The following is a 21,430-nucleotide window of genomic DNA, read 5'->3' on the forward strand; positions in this document are numbered from 1 at the left end:
TCACAAAGTGTGCTAATTCCAACTTAAGGGCCTGTTCTTCAAGACCAATTTGCTAATCCATTTTCCATTTTAATTTTACTGTGTGTAGTGATTTTACTTATAGGAATTACTAGTTCCTAGCTAGACGCCAGGTGAACAGATGGAAGAAAAAAGAAATGTTTGGACAAGTCCAGTATAAAAGCAACAGCTAGATCAAAATCTATTTGAATGCTGTAGATTTGCACTACGTTGTGCCTCAATTGAATTTATTCTTTAAGGTACACTTTAGCATTGAGGAAGTTCAAAGGAACCAGGTGAAAAACTTTTCTCCCTGTTAACGTATATAAAAATACTGGGGGAAAAAAAGCCAAACCCACTTGTTGATTAACATGGATATTAAAATAATTATTATTCTAATCAGTTCTGGCTTTTTTCTCAATTGCCAGGTCTTCTTCTTTCATTCCTTTTGTTTCAGTGCTCTTAAACTTATCATCTTATTGCCTTATATTACAAGCTGTTTCTGGCCCCTTTTCTTCTCTTATTATAAAAACAAGTACCAGCCAGGCATGGTGGCTCATGCCTGTAATCCCAACACTTTGGGAGGCCGAGGCGAGTGGATCACCTGAGTTCAGGAGTTCGAGACCAGCCTGGCCAACATGGTGAAACACTGTCTCTACTAAAAATACAAAAATTAGTTGGGCATTATGCTGGGCGCCTGTAGTCCCAGCTACTTGGGAGGCTGAGGCAGGAGAATCACTTGAACCCAGGAGACAGACATTGCAATGAGCCAAGATCGTGCCATTGCACTCCAGCCTGGGTGACAAGAGCAAAACTTCATCTCAGAAAAACAAAAAAACAAAAACAAAAAACCCAAGTACCTAGGACTCAACAAGTTTTCAAAAATCTTATTTGTTTAAAAAGCTGGATTGTGTATCGTGAAAATGGCCATACTGCCCAAAGTAAATTATAGATTCAATGTTATTCCCATCAAGCTACCATTGACTTTCTTCACAGAATTAGAAGAAACTACTTTAAATTTCATATGGAACCAAAAAGGAGCCCATATAGCCAAGACAATCCTAAGCAAAAAGAACAAAGCTGGAGGCATCATGCTACCTGACTTCAAATTATGCTACAAGGCTACAGTAACCAAAACAGCATGGTACTGCTACCAAAATAGATATATAGACCAATGGAACAGAACAGAGGCCTCAGAAATAACACCACACATCTACAACCATCTGATCTTTGACAAACCTGACAAAAACAAGCATTGAGTAAAGGATTCCCTATTTAATAAATGGTGCTGGGAAAACTGGCTAGCCATACGCAGAAAACTGAAACTGGACCCCTTCCTTACACCTTATACAAAAATTAATTCAAGATGGATTAAAGACTTAAATGTAATACCTAAAACCATAAAAACCCTAGAAGAAAACCTAGGCAGTACCATTCAGGCCATAGGCATGGGCAAAGACTTCATGACTAAAGCACCAAAAGCAATTGCAACAAAAGCCAAAATAGACAAATGGGAACTAATTAAACCAAAGAGCTTCTGCACAGCAAAAGAAATTGTCATCAGAGTGAACAGGAAACATACAGAATGGGAGAAAATGTTTCCAATCTATCCATCTGACAAAGGTTTAATATCCAGAATCTACAAGGAACTTAAAACAAATTTACAAGAAAAAGACAACCCCATCAAAAAGTGGGCAAAGGATATGAACAGACACTTCTCAAAAGAAGACATTTATGCAGCCAACAAACGTATGAAAAAAAGCTCATCATCACTGGTCGTTAGAGAGATGCAAATCAAAACCACAATGAGATACCATCTCATGCCAGTTAGAACGGAAATCACTAAAAAGTCAGGAAACAACAGATGCTGGAGAGAATGTAGAGAAATAGGAATGCTTTTACACTGTTGGTGGGAGTGTAAATTAGTTCAACCATTGTGGAAGACAGTGTGGCAATTCCTCAAGGATATAGAACCAGAAATACCATTTGACCAAGCAATCCCATTACTGGGTATATATCCAAAGGATTATAAATCATTCTATTATAAAGACACATGCACACATATGTTTATTGCAGCACTATTTACAATAGCAAAGACTTGGAACCAACCCAAATGCCCATCAATGATAGACTGGATAAAGAAAATGTGGCACATATACATCATAGAAAACTATGTACCCATGAAAAATAATTAGTTCATGTCCTTTGTAGGAACATGGATGATGCTGGAAACCATCATTCTCAGCAAACTAACACAGGAACAGAAAACCAAACACCGCATGTTCTCACTCATAAGTGGGAGTTGAACAATGAGAACACATGGAAACAGGAAGGGGAACATCACACACTGGAGCCTGTCAGGGGGTGGGGGGCAAGGGAAGGAATAGCATTAGGACAAATACCTAATGCATGTGGGGCTTAAAACCTAGATGATGGGTTGATGGGTGCAACAAACCACCATGGCACATGAACAAACCTGCACTTTCTGCACATGTATTCCAGAACTTAAAGTATTAAAAAAAAAAAAAAAAGCTGGATTGTGAATCTTGTTGACTTGTCACTAAAATAGGAACTGTCATTTGGAAAATAAACATAGAGAGCTACAAGTTGCCTTGTAAGATGTTATTTTTCAAAATCTAATTTTAAATTTCTTACATCTGTATTTAATGATATACCTTGGCCTCATTTCAGTCTAATTCTCTTGGTTGGGCATGGTGGCTCAGGCTTGTAATCCAAAGTGTAACCATAACACTTTGAAAGGCAAGGTGGGCAGACTGCTTGAGCCTAGGAGTCCAAGACCAGCCTGAACAACACGGTGAAACCCTGTCTCTATAAAAAATACAAAAAATTAGCTGGCCATGGTGGTGAGTGCCTGTAATTCCAGCTACTCTGGAGGCTGAGGTGGGAGGATCATCTGAGCCTGGGGGGTTAAGGCTACAGTGAGCTGTGATTGCACCACTGAATTCCAGCTTGAGTGATACAGTGAGACTCTGTCTCAAAAAAAAATTATCTTAAGTAATGTAAGAGCATCAATAAAATGCATGTGTGCTATAAGCACATAAACATGATATTTGCAATCATGACAACCTCATTTGTATTATGACATCTTTTGGTCTATGAGATACAAACTTGTAATAGTGAATGTGTTTATATCTAACATATATTTGCAGTTTTCCCTCTTGTCTAGAACATAGAATTGAGAAAGACATATTTTTGATAATAAGCGCATATTGTGTGCCAGTCACTACCCTAGGCAACGGCAATGATACCATTCCCTATAGCTTTATTTTTTGTGACAGTTATTGTGGAAGTTTTATGTCTCCCTTTCAATGTTTGTTCTTAAAGTAATATACATCATAAAAATGCTTAATACTCCTGTGTCACTCTCTTGTAATTTCTGAATGTTATATCAACATGGGATAATTTTCATATCCCTCAATACAGGTAACATCAATTTTAGTATAGGAAAACAATATGAAAAGGTGAAGTTGCTTATGCAAAATCACACATAAATCAGTGATTGATCTTGGACTACTTTAAACCAAAACTCTATTTATTTATTTTGAGAGGGAGTCTCATTTCATTGTCCGGGCTGGAGTGTGGCAGCATGATCATTACAGGATTACAGCTTCGAACTTCCAGCCTCAAGTGATCCTCCTGCCTCAGCTTCCTGAGTAGTTGGGAGTATAGGCATGTGCCACTATGCCCAGATAATTTTTTTAATTATTTTTTTTAGAGGTGAGGTTTCACTAGGTTGCCCAGGCTGGTTTCGATGTCCTAGGCTCAAGCAATCCTTCTGCCTCAGCCTCCCAAAGTGCTGGGATTACAGGTGTGAGCCACCACGCCCGGCCTAAACCCAAACTCTTAATATGATATTCCTATTCTTCTTAAGTATAAAAAGGTAGATTTCAGATAAAATAAATATTTGAGAATAATCCATGTGAAATTTTTTATTCCTTCCTTTTCAATGAGAGGGAGAGAAATAACAGGGAAATGACTGATATTTAGGTGTATATTTTAAGTTGGTCAATGGAGATAGTCTCAATACTACCTCATAATTACTTAGAATTCTACAGCAGCAAAGAAGGGACACAAATTGATTTTGGAGCCAACTCAGTTGTGCTACATTGTAGAAGGGGGAAAATCCTTACTGTAATCGAAATTGAGACCAAGCTACTTCTTAACATAGGATTTATTTTTAAAGTAGATGTTTAGAGATCCAAAATGTTTTTATAAGCTATAAAACTAAATAAATTACATAAATAAAATAGTTAAAGGAAATACCCTATTTAGCATGGACAATTTCAGTACAGCAGTCATTTAGTAGATAAAAATAGACTGTGTTTCTGTTTTTGTAGACCTCAGTTTAAAAATCCTCCGAGAAGATAAAAAATGTCCCGGGTCACTGCATATTATCAGATGGTAAGTAATAGAAATTCTATAAAAGTTGAACAACATTATTTTTATCATGGCTGAAATTACCCATAAGACTTTATTTAGTAAGATCATTCTTTAAAAAACCATTTCTTCTTTCCTACTTTCCCTCTTTCTTTTTCTTTTTCTGTTTTTGATTTTTTTTTTTTTTTTTTTGAGATGGAGTCTCGCTCTGTCCCCCAGGCTGGAGTGCAGTGGCGCAATCTCGGCTCACTGCAACCTCTGCCTCCCAGGTTCAAGTGATTCTCCGCCTCAGCCTCCCGGGTAGCTGGGACTACAGGTGCATGCCACCACGCTCAGCTAATTTTTGTATTTTTAGTAGAGACAGGGTTTCACCATCTTGGCCAGGATGGTCTCGATCTCTTGACCTCATGATCCAACCACCTTGGCCTCCCAAAGTGCTGGGACTACAGGTGTGAGCCACTGCCCTGACCTACTTTCCCTCTTTCTTTTTAAAAATAATTTTCTAGGAATTTGTAAGAATTATTCAATATAATTTTAAGACACTGATTTAGCTTTTTGAAAGAACATTGACTTGTATAAAAATAAAAACTGTGATAAAATATTAAATATATACACCTATTATGTACCCACACAGATTTTAAAAATTGATAATTCATCATATGTGTGTCAGTGTACTAAACATGGGATCCAAAAAAATTTGGTTCACTACCACAAAATAGCTCACTATTACTTATAAAGTTCTATCAACATATTAAAAGTTGCTGGAAGTTTAAAAAAATGATTAAATGGGAAAGGTAAGATGGTTATCAACTTAATGTACATCAAAGCAAAAAGTGCAAATGAATTCTGTACTTGGAATTTTTTTGGATTTGCATATGGTCCAATTGACATCAAACATTTATTTCTTGACAGGATTCAAGGTTGTTTTGATGCTTTGGAAAAGAGATACGTAAGAATGTTTTTACACTTACACTGGAATCAAAGGCTTGTCTTTTATTCTTTAAAAAAAGAAATTAGACATTTATTTTGTTTTTGTGTTTAACAGTATAAGTGTCTACGTTTGCATCCATAAACTAATTTCTTATCTTATGTCTTTATTGTCCTGTTGTTGTCTCCTTTGCATCAATTAGAAAGAAAACTCATTTTTTCTCTTTTACATACTCACATTTTTTGACCACAGAGTTTCCTCTGAAGTCACTGGAAGAGATCCACAGGATGTGGGACAGGAGAGACAAGAATCTGGCATTTAGTGCATTGAACATATTTAGAATAGTGGTGATTCAATTTGCAGATATGAAAGGAAAAAATTGACTTGAATGATTGGTTTTTATTCTGTCTTAGTTATTTTGGTAACTATATTTTGTTCATAAGTATAATCTATTCCATTACAATAGCTAGTATTGTACCTCAAATTTAAAAAAAATACAGCTTAAATTTTAAGTGCATCTGATCTTTCATGCTGCCCAAGACAGCTATGAAGGGTGTACAAAATGGAGGCTCTAGTCCTAGTTGAAGAGACAAGATGTATATAAATGAAATTTCTCTTTTTCTTTTTTTTTCTGTGAAGCTTTTATTATGAGCAGAGGGCAGGGCAAGGCAGGGGGCTCAGTCCTTGGCAGCGGCTTTCCTCATGGTGGCCAGGACATTGAGCAGCTCCTCCTACTTCCTCTTGGTGCGGATGTGTGTTCCCACCTTTTTCTTGATGAACTTGAAGGCCCTTTTGTCCTTGGAGACCTTGAGCTACTCCATGGGATGCTGCCCATACAGGGTGAAGCCACACACCTCTCAGATCATATCCCGCATGAACTTGGTGTGTTTGGTCAGGCACCTGCGATGGCAGCTGGGCCTGGGCTTGCTCACATTCTTGGTCACCTTGTGGCCCTTGTTGAGGCCCATGGCTGTAGAATAAAGCAGAACCATGGCTGCTGCTCTCCAGTGACAGCCAAGGCCTGTGTGTAAGTATTTGAAATTTCCGCCACTGCTTTTCCCCACTTTCTCCATCTATGTCTTCTTTTTACTCCTCAATTCCTGTTCCTTTAAGAAATCTTGAGGTCAGGAAGCCTTACACTGGATTATTTAGCAAGTTCATACATTTCTATTTCCACTGCACATTTGTTACTTATGATTTATTCAACACTGACCAGAGGGACCTAGGGATACAAAGATAAAACAGAAGTGGGAAAGAGCTTATAACCATGGCAGAAGATAAGTGAATTCATATGCAGGGCTGATGATCAGCTGTTACATACTGACTCAGCTGTATCTGCTCTTAAAATATTGAAATATTTCTGTATTGAATGGTGAATAGCTACTTTTCTGAGACCTCATGTGGCTCCCCATCAATATCCTCCCCATCACCTTACAGTGTCTCTTTTGGGATCTCTCCAGAACACTCCAAAATCCAGTAACCAAAGGGTTAATATCTAGTCCGAACGTTGCTTCCAGGAGGCCAGCTCTAGAGCCAAATTGGCATCCTTTCTGATTGGCCAGTATCTATGTCATATTGGGCTTTACATGTTTATTTATTAATTTTTTTGTGAGTGTGTGGCAGAGTCTTACTCTGTTGCCCAGGCTGGAGTGCAGTGGCGCAAACTTGGCTCACTGCAACCTCCATCTCCCAGGTTCAAGCGATGCTGCTGCCTCAGCCTCCTAAGTAGCTGAGATTACAGAAATGCACCACCACACTCAGCTAATTTTTGTATTTTTAGTAGAGACGGGGTTTCACCATGTTGGCCAGGCTTCTCTCGAACTCCTGACCTCAAGTGATCTGCCCAACTCAGCCTCCCAACATGCTGGGATTACAGGCATGAACCACTTCACCCAGACTATATATTGATTTTTTTATATCAATTTGATATTTTTATGTAAAAATATCAGAGATATTTCAATCACCCCTATAATGCTCATTAGAAAGTGATGCATGCCAAAAGAAAGATAATGATCATATGCAATGGGAAGTATGGGAAAGGAGGCACTATACCCTGTGAGAAACATGAGAGAAATCTTTTGAGAGAAAATAGCTTCTGAGCTTTGGAGGCCCTGAATATTTGGACAGATTGAGAGGGGGAGATGGCCATCACTGTTATACTGAACAGTGCTCACTCATTCCCCTTCATCCATTCATTTAGCAGCATTTCCTGACTGTTCCTCATTGAGGGGCAGTACAATATAGTTAGAAGTTCAAGTTTTGGAGTCAGAAGGTCTGAAGAATCCCACTTCTGTCACTTAACACCTCTGTGACCTTTGGCAAGTAACCTACCTTTTGGTACCTTAGTTTCTTTGCATATAAGATGGGGATAATAATAGAATCCACTTGTTAAGGATATTTGATAATTAAATGAGTTAATAATCTAAAGCAGTGGTTCTCAAACTTTAGCTTGCATCAGAATCACCTGGAGGACTTGTTAAAACACATGTTGTCAAGCCTCACCTCAAAATTTCTGATGTAAGAATTTGCATTTCAGACAAATTATAAGAGATGCTCTTGACTGCTGGTCTAGGGACCATAATTTGAAAACCACTGATCTAAAATGTTTAGAACAATGCCTGGCACATAACAAATACTATGTATGTGTTAAACATTCATTCTTTATACATTGGCTATTTAATCTGTGCCAGACACTGTGCTTCTAAGCATTGGATGAGATAATAATGAGAGTAAAATGTGATTCCACTCCCAGGGAGGTCATAATATAATAGAGTCACTTCTTAAATAAAAAATTATAAGTATTACATGTACTAAAATAGCAGTATAATGTACAAAGAGTATCTAGCTAGTTTGATAAATTTATTTTACTAAATGACTACCTGTATGACTGACTCAGTCAAAATAGCTTGTTTTGGAGAGATCAAAAGACAAAATTTTAGATAGATGACTTAGTCTCTTAAGTAAATAGTATTTATATTGTTTTTCAGTTGTTAATCTTTTATAACTTTCCTCAGGTGATCTTGTAGCTGGTATGATATGTTTTAAAAGTAGTTTGAGGCCGAACACAGTGGCTCACACCTGTAATCCCAGCACTTTGGGAGGCTGAGATGGGTGGATCTCTTGAACCCAGGAGTTTGAGACCGGCCTGGGCAACATGGTGACACCCTGTCTCTGCTATAAATACAAAAAATTAGCTGAGTATGGTGGCTTGTGCCTATAATCCCTGCTACTCGAGAGGCTGAGGCAGGAGAATTGCTTGAACCTAGGAGGCAGAGGTTGCAGTGAGCTGAGACCATGCCACTGCACTCCAGCCTGGGCGACAGAGCGAAACTTCATCTCAAATAAATAAATAAATAAATGAAAATAGTTTGAGTAAAATCAGATTTGAGTATCTAGAGATCTTGAAAGGTGTTCCCCTGTAAGAGCATGATTATTTCTAGTTATGAAATTTTGTGTGATTTTTTTTTTTTTTTGAGACGGAGTCTCGCTCTATTGCCCAGGCTGGAGTGCAGTGGTGTGATCTCGGCTCACTGCAACCTCTGCCTCCCGAGTTCAAGCAGTTCTTCTGCCTCAGCCTCCCAAGTAGCTGGGACTACAGGCACGTGCCACCATGCCTTGCTAATTTTTGTATTTTTAAAGTAGAGATGGGGTTTCAATTTTGGGTGATTTTTATACTTATTTTGTACTTTATATTATGCTTGAATTCTTTAAAATAAGCACATATCAGTGTTGCAGATAATTATTGTAAAAAAAAGAGACTATATTGTATATAGCTATCTAGCTTGTTTCCTTATTCGCATTCTCAATCCCTCACCATTCCAACCCACTGTCCACACTGCATACTTTCAGAAACCCAAGTCTGATCATGTCATTCTTTTGCCTAAAAATTTTCCATAGCTTTTAAAATAAAGTTCAGGGTCCTTCACATGGTCTGCAAGGCCTGTATGATCCCTATCTTCCTGTCCAGGGCATCACTGTCGTTCCCATGTTCAAGCCACACAAAGAATCTAGAACATGCCAAGCTCCTTTTACCTTTGCATATATTGTTCCTCTTGCCTGGAAACTTCTCTCCCCTGCCCCATACACCTTGCCTGGCTAACTCCAATTTATCTGTCAAGTCTCAGCTTAAATATTTACTTCCCTAGGGAGGCCCTCCCTGACACCCTCCTCCTTAGCCTAGATGGTCCCTTTATTTCATGTTCTCATAGCATCCCATGCTGCTTCTTCATAGCAATGAACACGATGTTAATGATGTAGCTATCTTTGCTATTTTTTTGTTGTTTAACGTTGTTCTCCCCTGCTAGTCTAAATGTTCCCTGAGATTGGGACCATGTCTATTTTTGAATGAATGCATAAATAAATGAACTCAATTAAGTAATGTATGAGTTTATATGCAGTAATCAAAATGGCCACACAGTGGCAGTAAAGTTTTAGTCCTTTGATATGAAATTATGGTTCTGAAATTTTTTTTCTTTTCTCTCTCTTTCTTTCTCTCGCTCTCTCTTTCCCTCCCTCCCTCCTTCTTTCCTTCCTTCCTTCCTTCTTTTTCTTCCTTTCTCTCTTTCCTTCCTTTCTTTCCTTTCCTCCTTCCCTCCGTCCTTCCTTCCTTTCTTCTTTTTTTTTTTTTTTGGAGTCTCTCTCTGTTGCCCAGGCTGGAGTGCAGTGGCGTGGTCTTGGCTCACTGCAACCTCTGCCTCCCGGGTTCAAGTGATTCTCCTGCCTCAGCCTCCCGAGTAGCTGGGATTACAGGTGCCTGCCACTACACCTGGCTAATTTTTTGTATTTTTAGTAGAGACGGGGTTTCACCATGTCGGCCATGCTGGTCTCAAACTCCTGACCTTGTGATCCTCTGGCCTCAGACTCCCAAAGTGCTGGGATTACAGGTGTGAGCCACCATGCCTGGCCCTCTCTTTCTTTCTTATAGGGTTTCACTCTGTTGCTTAGGCTGGAGTGCATTGGCACAATCACAGCTCACTGCAGCCTCAACTTCCAGGCCTCAAACAATCCTCCTGCCTCAGCCTCCCAAGTAGCTAGGACCACAAGTGTGCACCACTATGCCTAGCTAATTATTTACTTTTTGTAGAGATGGCATCTTACCATGTTTCCCAGGCTGGCTTTGAACTCCTGGGTTCAAATGATCTGCCCACCTTGGGCTCCCAAAGTGCTGGGATTACAGGCAAGAACCACTGTGCCTGGCCTGAAATTTTCTGATTTGTATTCTAGTTTTTAAAAACAATTATCATTGGCTTGATAATATTTCTATCTCTATATGTTACTCTTTCAAGCAGAGATAATCTGTTCATAGTAGTGTATATGTAGAGAGGACAAGGACTTTATAGACATATAAGATGTTTTTACTTTAGTAGATTAGTTTCAAATGGGACACTTTTTGAGGTACTTGTTGCATACTTAATTATTTAGTAATAATGAATTATTTTGTATACCTTTTGCCTCCAGAACTAGAATATAACTTTTTAAGGGTAGGGATAGTTATCTTTTTTGTGTCCCTCTCGTCTCTAGCAGAGCCCTGTGTACGTAATGGACTCTCACTTGAATGAGTGAATAGTTAGTACAGTTGGCCCTCCATGTATCAGAGCATTCTACATCCACAGATTCAACCAACTGGAAAATATTTAGAAAAAATAACAGTACAACAATAAAAAAAAATACAAATAAAAAATACAGTGTGACAAGTATTTATATAGTATTTACATGGTATTAAGTATTATAAGTAATCTAGAAATGATTTAAAATACAGTTGAACTCATTACACATTATATACAGGTATCAAAATATCACATGTACCCCCAAAATATGTACAACTATTATATATCAATTAAAAAATGGTAGTCTTTCAGAAATGGAGAGAAAAAAAGAAAAAATTATAGGAAAGAATCAGTTTTCAGATATCTAGGAAATTCCCCTTTATAATGCAAAAAAATTGCTATCAAATTGTGAGCATATACTTTTTTTTTTTTTTTTTTTGAGATGGAATCTCGCTCTGTCACCCAGGCTGGAGTGCAATGGCGCGATCTCAGCTCACTTCAACCTCTGCCTCCCAGGTTCAAGCAATTCTGTTTCAGCCTCCCAAGTAGCTGGGATTACAGGCACAAGCCGCCATGCCTGGCTAATTTTTTGTATTTTAGTAGAGACAGAGTTTCACCATGTTTCCCAGGCTGATCCCAAACTCCTGAGCTCAGGCAGTCTACCCACCTTGGCCTCCCAAAGTGCTAGGATTACAGGCGTGAACCACCGCACCCAGCCTCATATAATATACTTTTAGCATAAAATTAATTTTGACCTTCCTGGAAAAAAGTACAGTTGACCTTTGAACAACATGGGTTTGAGCTTCACAGGTCCACTTATATATGGATTATTTTCAATAAATACAGTTGGCCCTCTGTATCTGTGGCTTCCACATCTGCAACCAAAGGTGGATCGAAAATACAGGACGGGGCCAGGGCAGTGGTTCACGCCTGTAATCCCAACACTTTGGGAGGCTGAGGTGGGTGGATCACAAGGTCAGAAGATCGAGACCATCCTGGCCAACATGGTGAAACCCTGTCTCTACTAAAAATACAAAAATTAGCTGGGTGTGGTGGTGCATGCGTGTAATCCCAGCTACTCAGGAGGCTGAGGCAGGAGAATCGCTTGAACCTGGGAGGCGGAGGTTGCAGTGAGCCAAGATCACGCTACTGTACTCCAGCCTGGCGACAGAGCAAGACTCTGTCAAAAAAAAAAAAAAGAAAGAAAGAAAGAAAAAGAAAATACTACAGGCTGGGCACAGTGGCTCATGCCTGTAATTCCAGCACTTTGGGAGGCCAAGATGGGAGGATCACTTGAGGTCAGGAGTTCACGACCAGCCTAGCCAACATGGCAAAACCCCATCTCTACTGAAAATACAAAAATTAGCCGGGCATTGAGGCGGGCATCTGTAATCCCAGCTACTCAGGAGGCTGAAGCAGGGGAATCCCTTGAACCTGGGAGACAGATGTTGCAGTCAGCCGATATCATGCCACAACACTCCAACCTGGGTGACAGAGTGAGACTCTGTCTCAAAAAAAAAGAAAAAGGAAAATACAGTATCTGTAGATGTGAAACCCAGATATGGAAGGCTGACTTTTCATATACTCCCTGAGGTACTTGAGTACACATGGATTTTGGTATTCATAGGGAGTCCTGGAACTAATTCCTTCTCAGATACTGAGGGATGACTGTATCCTTTTTCTTCTGGCCTTCTGGATATTTTTTTCCTACCCAAATCTTTCGAACCTCTCTGAAATAATATGTTAATTAGTCTATTGAAAAGAATGATAATATAGGTGCAAGTATGTAATAATAATAGTTTTTTTTCTTTCTCTTGAAGCTACGTATGGCAGTACTGACAGTAAGTACACACTCATTTTAAGACCAAGCCTCTGTCTCTATTTCATTGTCTTTTGGCAAGTGAAACATTAAAACAGTACTCTCCCTCTTCCTCCCTGACTTTTTTTTTAAATCTGTCTTGGAATTAAAAACATAGGATCTATCAGAAGTTTAATAAAAGATTATGAATTGTATATTTCTTTGGTATAATACATGGGAAAATGTATAGGCTATACTATCTGCTTCATTTATTGGCTCTCAGGATTTTATTTTTTTAGTTACTTTACAGACTCCAAATTTTTTGTTTTTGAAGTTTGGTAGACTCTTTTGAAATTTTGTATACCTCTGAGTTTAACATGTTATACATAGTTAAGAATAGAAAATGAGAAGATACCACTGAGAGTCTTAGATCTATGATTTATTGAACAAATTTTAAACCATAATGGATTATTTAGAATTTATTTGTAGCTTAGTCCTGGTAATTATGAATGCTTCATTATTAATTTCCTTTTATTCAGTGTTCACAGAATATTCTAAAGACTCTACATTCACAAAATAAGCATATCCTATCTCTAGCTTAAAATATATGTCTGTACTCAACTAATAGAACACAAATTGAACTCTATATAAAAAAGGTATTTCATGAGGAGTAATCTAGTAAATTCCAGAAATTAAATGATGTTTATTTTCCCTTATACAGCTTTACACAGATCCCATGGGATCTGAGGTAAGAACACACACAAACGTATAGGTGGGTAGTATATGTATATTATATTTTAAGATGTTTTTCTGAGTTGAGGCTATAGATTTTGTTACTAGACTACCATATGAGCAGAGGAACTAATAGTGGGCTCTTTCAGTATATTTTACTCTAAACTTGACCAATCTCTTATTATGAGATTTTTCAAAAACTACGTAAGGGTATTGGGGAAAAAAGGCATTGAGAAGAACTGAGCTTATTCCCTAACCTGTTGGCATTAAGAGTCTCTTAATGTATAAATGTATAAAACCACATTTTTTTCTTAAAAATTTTTTAAATTTAATTTTTATGAACTTTTTTTCTGAATCATATAAAACCACATTTTATTATTTATTTAAACTGATTATGAATCTTTTCTGTTTACGGCCTTTTGGGAAAATAAATGAGATATGGCATAACTCTAATTTTCTTTTTTGCCAACTAAATTCTCCCTCTTTTCGTGTTTTTATAGATTTTCAGAGCTTTACCTCTTTATTTCTCTCTTTAGATTTCTTCCCTCTGTTTAGGGAATCCGACTCATCTTCAAGGCCAACTATGTTCATATCTTATATGTAAACCTCTTTGGCTATTTGGTCTATACTAACTTCTTTCTTTAAATTCTTTTTCCAGCAGAACCCCACAATTTAACACTCTCAATTGATTCATATTGATTACTTAATCTCCTCAACCAGATTGTGAATTCTTCTTTTTTTTCTTTTTTTTTTTTTTAGATGGAGTCTCGCTCTGTTACATAGGCTGGCTCTGCCTCCCAGGCTTCTAGCAATTCTCCTGCCTCAGCCTCCTGAGTAGCTGGGACTACTGGCATGCACCACCATGGCCGGCTAATTTTTATATTTTTTATATTTTTAATTTTTATATTTTTAGTAGAGATGGGGTTTCACCATGTTGGCCAGGCTGGTCTTGAACTCCTAACCTCAGTGATCTGCCTGCCTCCTCCTCCCAAAGTGCTGGGATTACTGGCATGACCCAGCATGTCTGGCCCAGATTGTGAATTCTTGAGGACAAGAGTCTTGTCTCATAGTCTTGGACACATAATAGTTACTTGTGTGCCACTTTGAATGTGGCTGTGGGACAGAAATGGAGGGAGAAACTTTCTGTTCTCTTCTCACTTTACTCTCTTTGTCTTTCTCCTAGCTTTCTTTCCTTTTTCTTTACTTTCAATTTTCCTTCTCTAAGCCTACATATTTAGCCTAACTGGTGCTATTCTAGACTAAATTATGCATTTTTGGCTCTTAATATTCTTTCTTTGCAAGATGACATGTAGCTGTTTAAGCAAGGGGTAAGAAAACTTTTACATACTGTAGGTAGCAGTTCCTCAATGCCCAAACTAGTTCTATCTTTTATTTCTTTGTCTATTGTTTCATTTCAAAATGCTTCCCCACCACACTGTAAGTTTGAAGGGAAGTTTCCCAAAATAAAACCTTCTGATAGTTACTAAATTGATCATTTTCTTAGTGTAGTATTTATCATGTTTTCTTATGCATGAAAACTTCCTAGTTTGAAACCAGTGTTTTTTGGGGGTAGTGAAATGCTAAGCAAATTGAGTTTAATTACAAAAAAAGTATTACAGAGTGGGAAGAAATGCAGGCATATATAATAATGAAGTTAGGAAACAAAAGCTGGTTATGTGGTAAGTTTTGAGCTATCATTTATGACCCAGGAAAAAATATTTTGAATGTTTACAGAGTGTTCCCCTTATGGGTAGGTAGTGATGCCTAACCTCTACGTGCTCATGGTATACTTTTTATTACTAAAAAATTCAGTAGCATATTGGGTAATACTAAAACACTCAAAGGAGCCCAAAAAAATCAGTAATAATTACAGTGTAACTACTACTGTGGTATAGCAATGTTCATAGGGCCTAAAAAGCATCCACAAGTTACATTATTTTATGATTGCTATTTAGCATCAAGTCACTGATAAAACTATTTACCTCCCTGATCTCATTCTCTTATGTACTCAAAAACAACATTCTAACATAAACATCATCTTTGGCATTCATCTCATATTGTGCCATGTTTCTTGAGTTGTATGCCTGGAAGTATATCCTTTCCTAAACAAAATTGCACAAACAATAACAATGTTTATATATGCCTGAAGCAAAAATACACTAGACAGTTGGATTAAAATTTGCAGCACTCTTGTGAAGAGTATGTCATGGTATAACAATTGAGAACCTCTGGCTTAAATCAAACAAGTGTGTGTCCCTAGTTCAGAAGGCCAACTGAGTTTTCAGCATTCTACAAAGTTATGGTACTTCTGTGCTATAAGTTTTGTTCTGGTTGCTCCATCTCATGAAAGAGATGACCAACGAAAGTAACTAAGCATCTAAGTAAACTAAGTACTATAGTGAAGAGTGATAGTGTAGCTTTTCTACAGGAACACACTACAAAATGAGTAGCAAGTATTAGTAAAACATGTAAGCCAAAATGTAAATAAGATTTACACAGCTTAATGCATATAAGACCATATAGAATTATTATATATGAATATGGTGAAGGCATAAATCTTATGGTTTCACTATCTATTCCTTTGTGCCTATTTACCATTGGAGGTGATCAATACCCTTTATTTTTTATTTTTTTAAGAGACAGGCTCTCCCTCCATCACCCAGGCTGGAGTTCAGTGGTGTGATCTTGGCTCATGGCAGCCTTGACCTTCTAGTCCCAAGCGATCCTCCAGCCTCAGCTTCCCAAGTAGCTGGGACTGCAGTTGTTCGCCACAATGCCCAGTTATTTTTAAAAATTTTTGCAAATGTGGGGTTATGTTGCCCCGGCTGGTCTCAAAGGATCCCCTTGCCTCAGCCTCCCAAAATGCTGGGATTACAGGTGTGAGCCACTGCACTTGGCCAACACTCACCTTTAATAGATTGCTTCATGAACTTAACTATAAGTGGTCTCCGTTTCTAGCCACAATATACTTTTAGATATTTTATTTTAGAAAAAAATCCTTGTAGGATGAAATCCTAAGTAAGCATGAACTCTACCTTGGCCAAATATTTATTCATTCGGCAAATATTAATTGGGTTCCTTTTATGTGCCTAGCACTGTTCAAGGTATAAAAACACAGGGGTGAATGGGATAGGCAAGATCCCTGCTCTCTAGAAGCCTACGTTCTTATGAGGTAGGATAAACAATAAATAAATGAATAAAAATTAGTACAAACAATTTCAGATAGACATAGTGCTATGAAGAAAATTTTTTAAACAGGTGATGTACTAGAGAGTGCTGAAGTGGAGAATGAAGAAGGAGGGATTGGATGGCTGTGTTAGATTGGGCAGTTCCTAGGAGGCATCCCTGAGAGGCTACTATTTGAGCTGAGATGAGTAACCAGAAGGAGTCAGCCCATGCCAGTCTGTGAAGGGCAATGGCATGTGACAGGCCAAATAACACCACAGTTAACATCACAGGCATTGGAGTCAAATTGCAGTTCTACCACTTACTAGCTTCATCAATAATGAGAATAATGTCTACTTCAGAGTGTTGGCTACACAAGGGGATGAACTCATGAAATATTTAGGGCAGTGCCTGAATATTATTATTATCATTAACTGGAGACCACATGTTCCAGAATATAGCTGTGCAAAGGCCCTAAGACAGGAAGGAATCTTGGGTGTTTGAGCATAGAAAAGGTGCCATGAGCCTGGAGCTTAGCTGAGTGCAAGGGAAAGTGGCCAGAGATAAGGTTAGAGAGGCAGACAGGGGACAGATGAGTAGGGCCTTGCAAATCAAGATAACTTTTGGATTTTATTTTAAGGGTGGTGAGAAGCTAATGGGGGTTTTTAAGAAAATGAGTGACATGGTCTGATTTGTATTTTCAAAAACTACTTTTGGCTGCAGAACAGAGAATGAGCATCAGATGGACTTGCAATTTGCTTTAGAGATAGACCTGAAAAGTCTTGCCAATGGGTTGGAATGTGGAGGGAGAAGGAAAGGCTGCATATGTTGCTGCTGCTTTGGCCTATGTGACTATATTTAGTATGATTCATAGAAACCACTGATGAGCAGTTCAATGGTTCATCTTTATTAGGCAACCCATTAGTCTGAAAAGTGTTATATGAGGTGTTAAGAATAGTGCCTGCTGTAAATATACTTTCCTAGATAAGCCAGAGTCAGACTGAAGTTAATTAAGGATTAGCATCTTCTGTAAAACAATTATAACTATAACTCTTTTATTAGTTGCTTCAGGGATCAAATAATAAAGTGTAAATAAAATTATCAACTACTAAAACAACCTACTCTTGTTACAATTTAAAAAAACAAAAGATCACTCAGAGCATTAAAAAGCTAGAGTTGATTGAGAAACATGGGCAGGCAGGAAGAATGGGCATTGTTTGCTTGGCAGAGCAATTACACCCAGCATTGGCTAAGACAGGACTCTGTTCATCTCGCCTATCTGGAGTGAACCTGTTGCTATAGGCTCCTCTAATCTCATCTGTCTCTCCTATTGTATTTACAAAGCAGTTTTCTGAACTTGATTTGATTTCTCAAGTAGGCTGTCTTATTCAGAAAATGCTTTTATCTTTTAAAATTAACTCCATTACAAATCAGTCTCCGTAGAGTTTAAGCATCATGAGCCAATTTTCCCAAGATCTGATCACCTGTAATTAAGTTTCATGTTAAGGTTTAAGATCAGCAGAGCTGGGAGGCTTAAAGTAACAGAAACACTGAGACTTTTTCTGATCAGTCTGACATCCTCATTTTCACATTGTCAAGGATCAAATACTGAACCAGATGAATAAAGGACATTTTTTGTGTTCTGTTTTGAACTTATACTGTTTACTTGTCATTAGTACTTCTCCAGCTCTGTGGACATACTGTATGACATATCTGGGCCAAACGTTTGCTTCAACTACTAGATGTTTATTTTATTTATTTATTTTTTAAATTTAATTTAGTTATTTTATTTATTTATTTTTATATTTCAGTTTATTTTATTATTTCTTTCCTTCTATTCTATTCTATTTTTTGAGATGGAGTCTCGCTCTGTCACCCAGGCTGGAGTGCAGAGGAACAATCTAGGCTCACTGCAACCTCTGCTTCCTGGGTTCAAGCGATTCTCCTGCCTCAGCCTCCTGAGTAGCTGGGATTACAGGCGTGCACCACCACGCCCGGCTAATTTTTGTATTTTTAGTAGAGACAGGGTTTTCCCACATTGGCCAGGCTGGTCTTGAACTCCTGACCTCAGGTGATCTGCCAAAATGACCTTGGTCACCCAAAATGCTGGGATTACGGGCGTGAGCCACCATGCCCAGCCAGACATTCATTTTATTTTAAATGGAATCTATCTCTTATGAGGAAATTTGTCCCTCTTTATTTCTAGTTTTCTTAACAGTGAGGAGAGCAGATAGCAGTAGTAGCATCTAGTTTTCAGTGCAGGACTGAAAAAACAAGACTTGATATCAGAGATCAGGGCTCCTTTTCTAATTTTTGTAATTTTCCTATTGCCATTGTAGTCTTCCCTGAATTACTGCAGTAGACTCTTAATTGCTCTCATGGTTTTTATTTCTTCCCCTCTGCACTTTTAAAGGAGCCAAGATGATGTTTAAAAAATACAAATCACTCACCTGCTTAAAACTCTTCCGTAGACTTCTAGCTTACTTAGAATGAAATCCAAACCCCTTACCATAGCCAACAAGGCCCCATAGTCTCCTTTATCACCTCATTTCCTGGGTTCTCCCCCTCGCTCACTGGTTTCCAGCCACTGGGCCTCCTCTCTGACCCTAGAAGAGGCAGCATCCCTTCCCACTTCAGAGCCTTTGCATTGCTGTTCCCTCTGCCTGAGGCACCCCACCCCCCAGATCTGCACATAACTGACCCTTGAGGCTCAGTTCAAACCTCACCTCTTCAGCAAGGCCTTCCTTGGCCCTTCCAAACCAAAGCAGCACTTGTCCCCTTCATGTACCTCTCTATCACAGCATCTGCTTCTTGTTCACAGCACTTACACTATCGGAATTAGCTTATTTCATTTGTTTACTTATTTACTGACTATTTCCCCTACTGGATTGTATGTATATTCCAGAAAAACAGGGACCTTTTCTGTCTTGTTCACCGCTGTGACTCCAGTGACTGGCACAAAGTAGACGTTCAATACAATATTTGTTACATGAATGAATGGTTTCTCAACTGTTTCCACTGTTGTTTACCTAGTTCGGTTAGATATTTGACTCTGTGATTTTGTTTTTCCAGCTTTAAAATGGTAATAATAGTATCTTTCATCTAATTTATTTTTAGCATGGAGGAAAAAACTAGGTTGTCTTTATATTTGGAAATATTACTCTTGAATAATGTGATACTGTGAAACAAACAGCTATATAGGAAGTACAGTAGATATACAGTGAAAATGTTCCTTACTTATGATCAGGTAAGATTCTGGATTTCTTTTCTAAATTCTTTTTTTTCTTTATTTCCTTTGGTTTTTGTAGAAAGTGACTGAGATGTACCAGTTCAAATTCAAATACAGGAAAGAAGGAGCCACTATGGATTTTGACAGGTAGAATCTAACTGCTTAATGAACATGAGAAATAAATAGGATTGAGGTAAACATAAGCTTCTTGAGGCCAGAGAAAGGCCTTATACTTCTTTACATATTTCCCCACAAACCCTACAGAAAACCACTATTATAAAAAGGGGCTGCAACAATTGTTTACATTCCTGAAATCCATGGATTAAGCTGGTGGGAATAGAGAAAATGGCATGTAGCACAAAGGTAGAAATTATGTCAATAAGGTTGCCTACACGCTATTGATTGAATAACTCCATAAGGCTCTGTCTAGCCATTAATTCAAAGTTTCTCAACTATGCCTAGATAGCAATCCTTTCCACCTCGATATAGCCAGCCTGTGCCTAGGGTAGATAATACCCCTGGACTATTTGCCCGTATGCACAAATATTCTCATTTGCTTACCCCAGTATGTCATATAAATATCATTTCCTTGTGTCCTTGTATGAAAAGATTAGAAAGCACTGCAGTTTCCTATGAAGTCGAAAATTCCAAGTTTTAGGTTACTAATGGGTTAAATAGCAAACACAAGGACATTGAAGAGCAACATTTATTTTTCTCCCAGTAGCTTTTGGATTCAGACCTGCCAGGGGGGATGGAGAGCTAAGTATTGCTGATGAGATGGCACAGTAGTGGAAGGTACAGATGATGGTGAAAAGCTCTGGATAGTAGAGGAATCCAAGTAAGGGGGATGGATGCCCCTGAAAGGAATGACTGATGAGAGACATGGCCTAATTTTCAATTTTCCCTACTATTAGCTCTGGCTCATCATTTGCCATGAGCTTGAGGACTTTTCTCCAAGATTCACTCCCTTAATTATCCTTCCATTTGTAAAACCTACAGACAGCACTAGAATGTGAAGAGAAAATCAGTTCCAAAAATGAGAATTAAAATATTACCTTTTATTAGCTAACATTTGTATAATACTTTACAGCTTATACAGCAGCACTTTTCATACACGTTTTCTCACATAAAAAGTTACCTTTACTCTCCAAAACTCAAAAATATACACTGATGGCCAGATTAAACTCTTTTGTTCTGAAGGCACATATGCCAAGAGGTAAGCTGTAAAACAAAAATGGCCAAATCTTTCACATGCTAAGGGGAGAAGGTGATGCATATTATTAATTTCCTAGAGAAGAAATATAGGCATTTGTTTAAATGGGAGTCCTGAATATGATTTTACTGATGTGTCCTGGAGGCTCCCATGAGCTACATGCCTATAGCCCTTCATTCTGGTTACCTACATTTGAATTGGTTAAATCCTGGTTGGCAGAATTTTAAGTTGTTCAAAATTGGAAAAGGAGCTAATGTATTCACTTAATAAATGTTTGCTTCATGAATTCACACTGTCTCCAAAGATCAGTTAGGGAAAAATCCAACATTTCAATTACTTAGGGTTATTTTTCATATTAAGAGCTAACTATGTGCACAGCCATGTGTAAATATATTATAGTCATGGTCCCTCCTGGAAACTACTC

The 21,430-nt window shown here is 38.1% G+C and overlaps 1 protein-coding gene across 16 annotated transcripts in view; it reads left to right on the forward strand.

The window, feature by feature from the left end:
• HORMAD2 (HORMA domain containing 2) overlaps positions 1 to 21,430 on the forward strand; it is a 115,275-nt gene that overhangs the window by 20,820 nt on the left and 73,025 nt on the right. For all 16 annotated transcript variants that reach the window (XM_055105938.2, XM_055105942.2, XM_055105940.2 and 13 more), the window contains 5 exons: positions 4,356 to 4,419; positions 5,308 to 5,344; positions 12,690 to 12,710; positions 13,389 to 13,415; positions 19,873 to 19,940. In XM_055105938.2, coding sequence (XP_054961913.1) covers positions 4,356 to 4,419; positions 5,308 to 5,344; positions 12,690 to 12,710; positions 13,389 to 13,415; positions 19,873 to 19,940 — 217 coding nt within the window. The remainder of the gene's footprint in view (positions 1 to 4,355; positions 4,420 to 5,307; positions 5,345 to 12,689; positions 12,711 to 13,388; positions 13,416 to 19,872; positions 19,941 to 21,430) is intronic.

This window comes from Pan paniscus, chromosome 23, assembly GCF_029289425.2.
Source record: "Pan paniscus chromosome 23, NHGRI_mPanPan1-v2.0_pri, whole genome shotgun sequence".
NCBI lineage: Eukaryota > Metazoa > Chordata > Mammalia > Primates > Hominidae > Pan > Pan paniscus.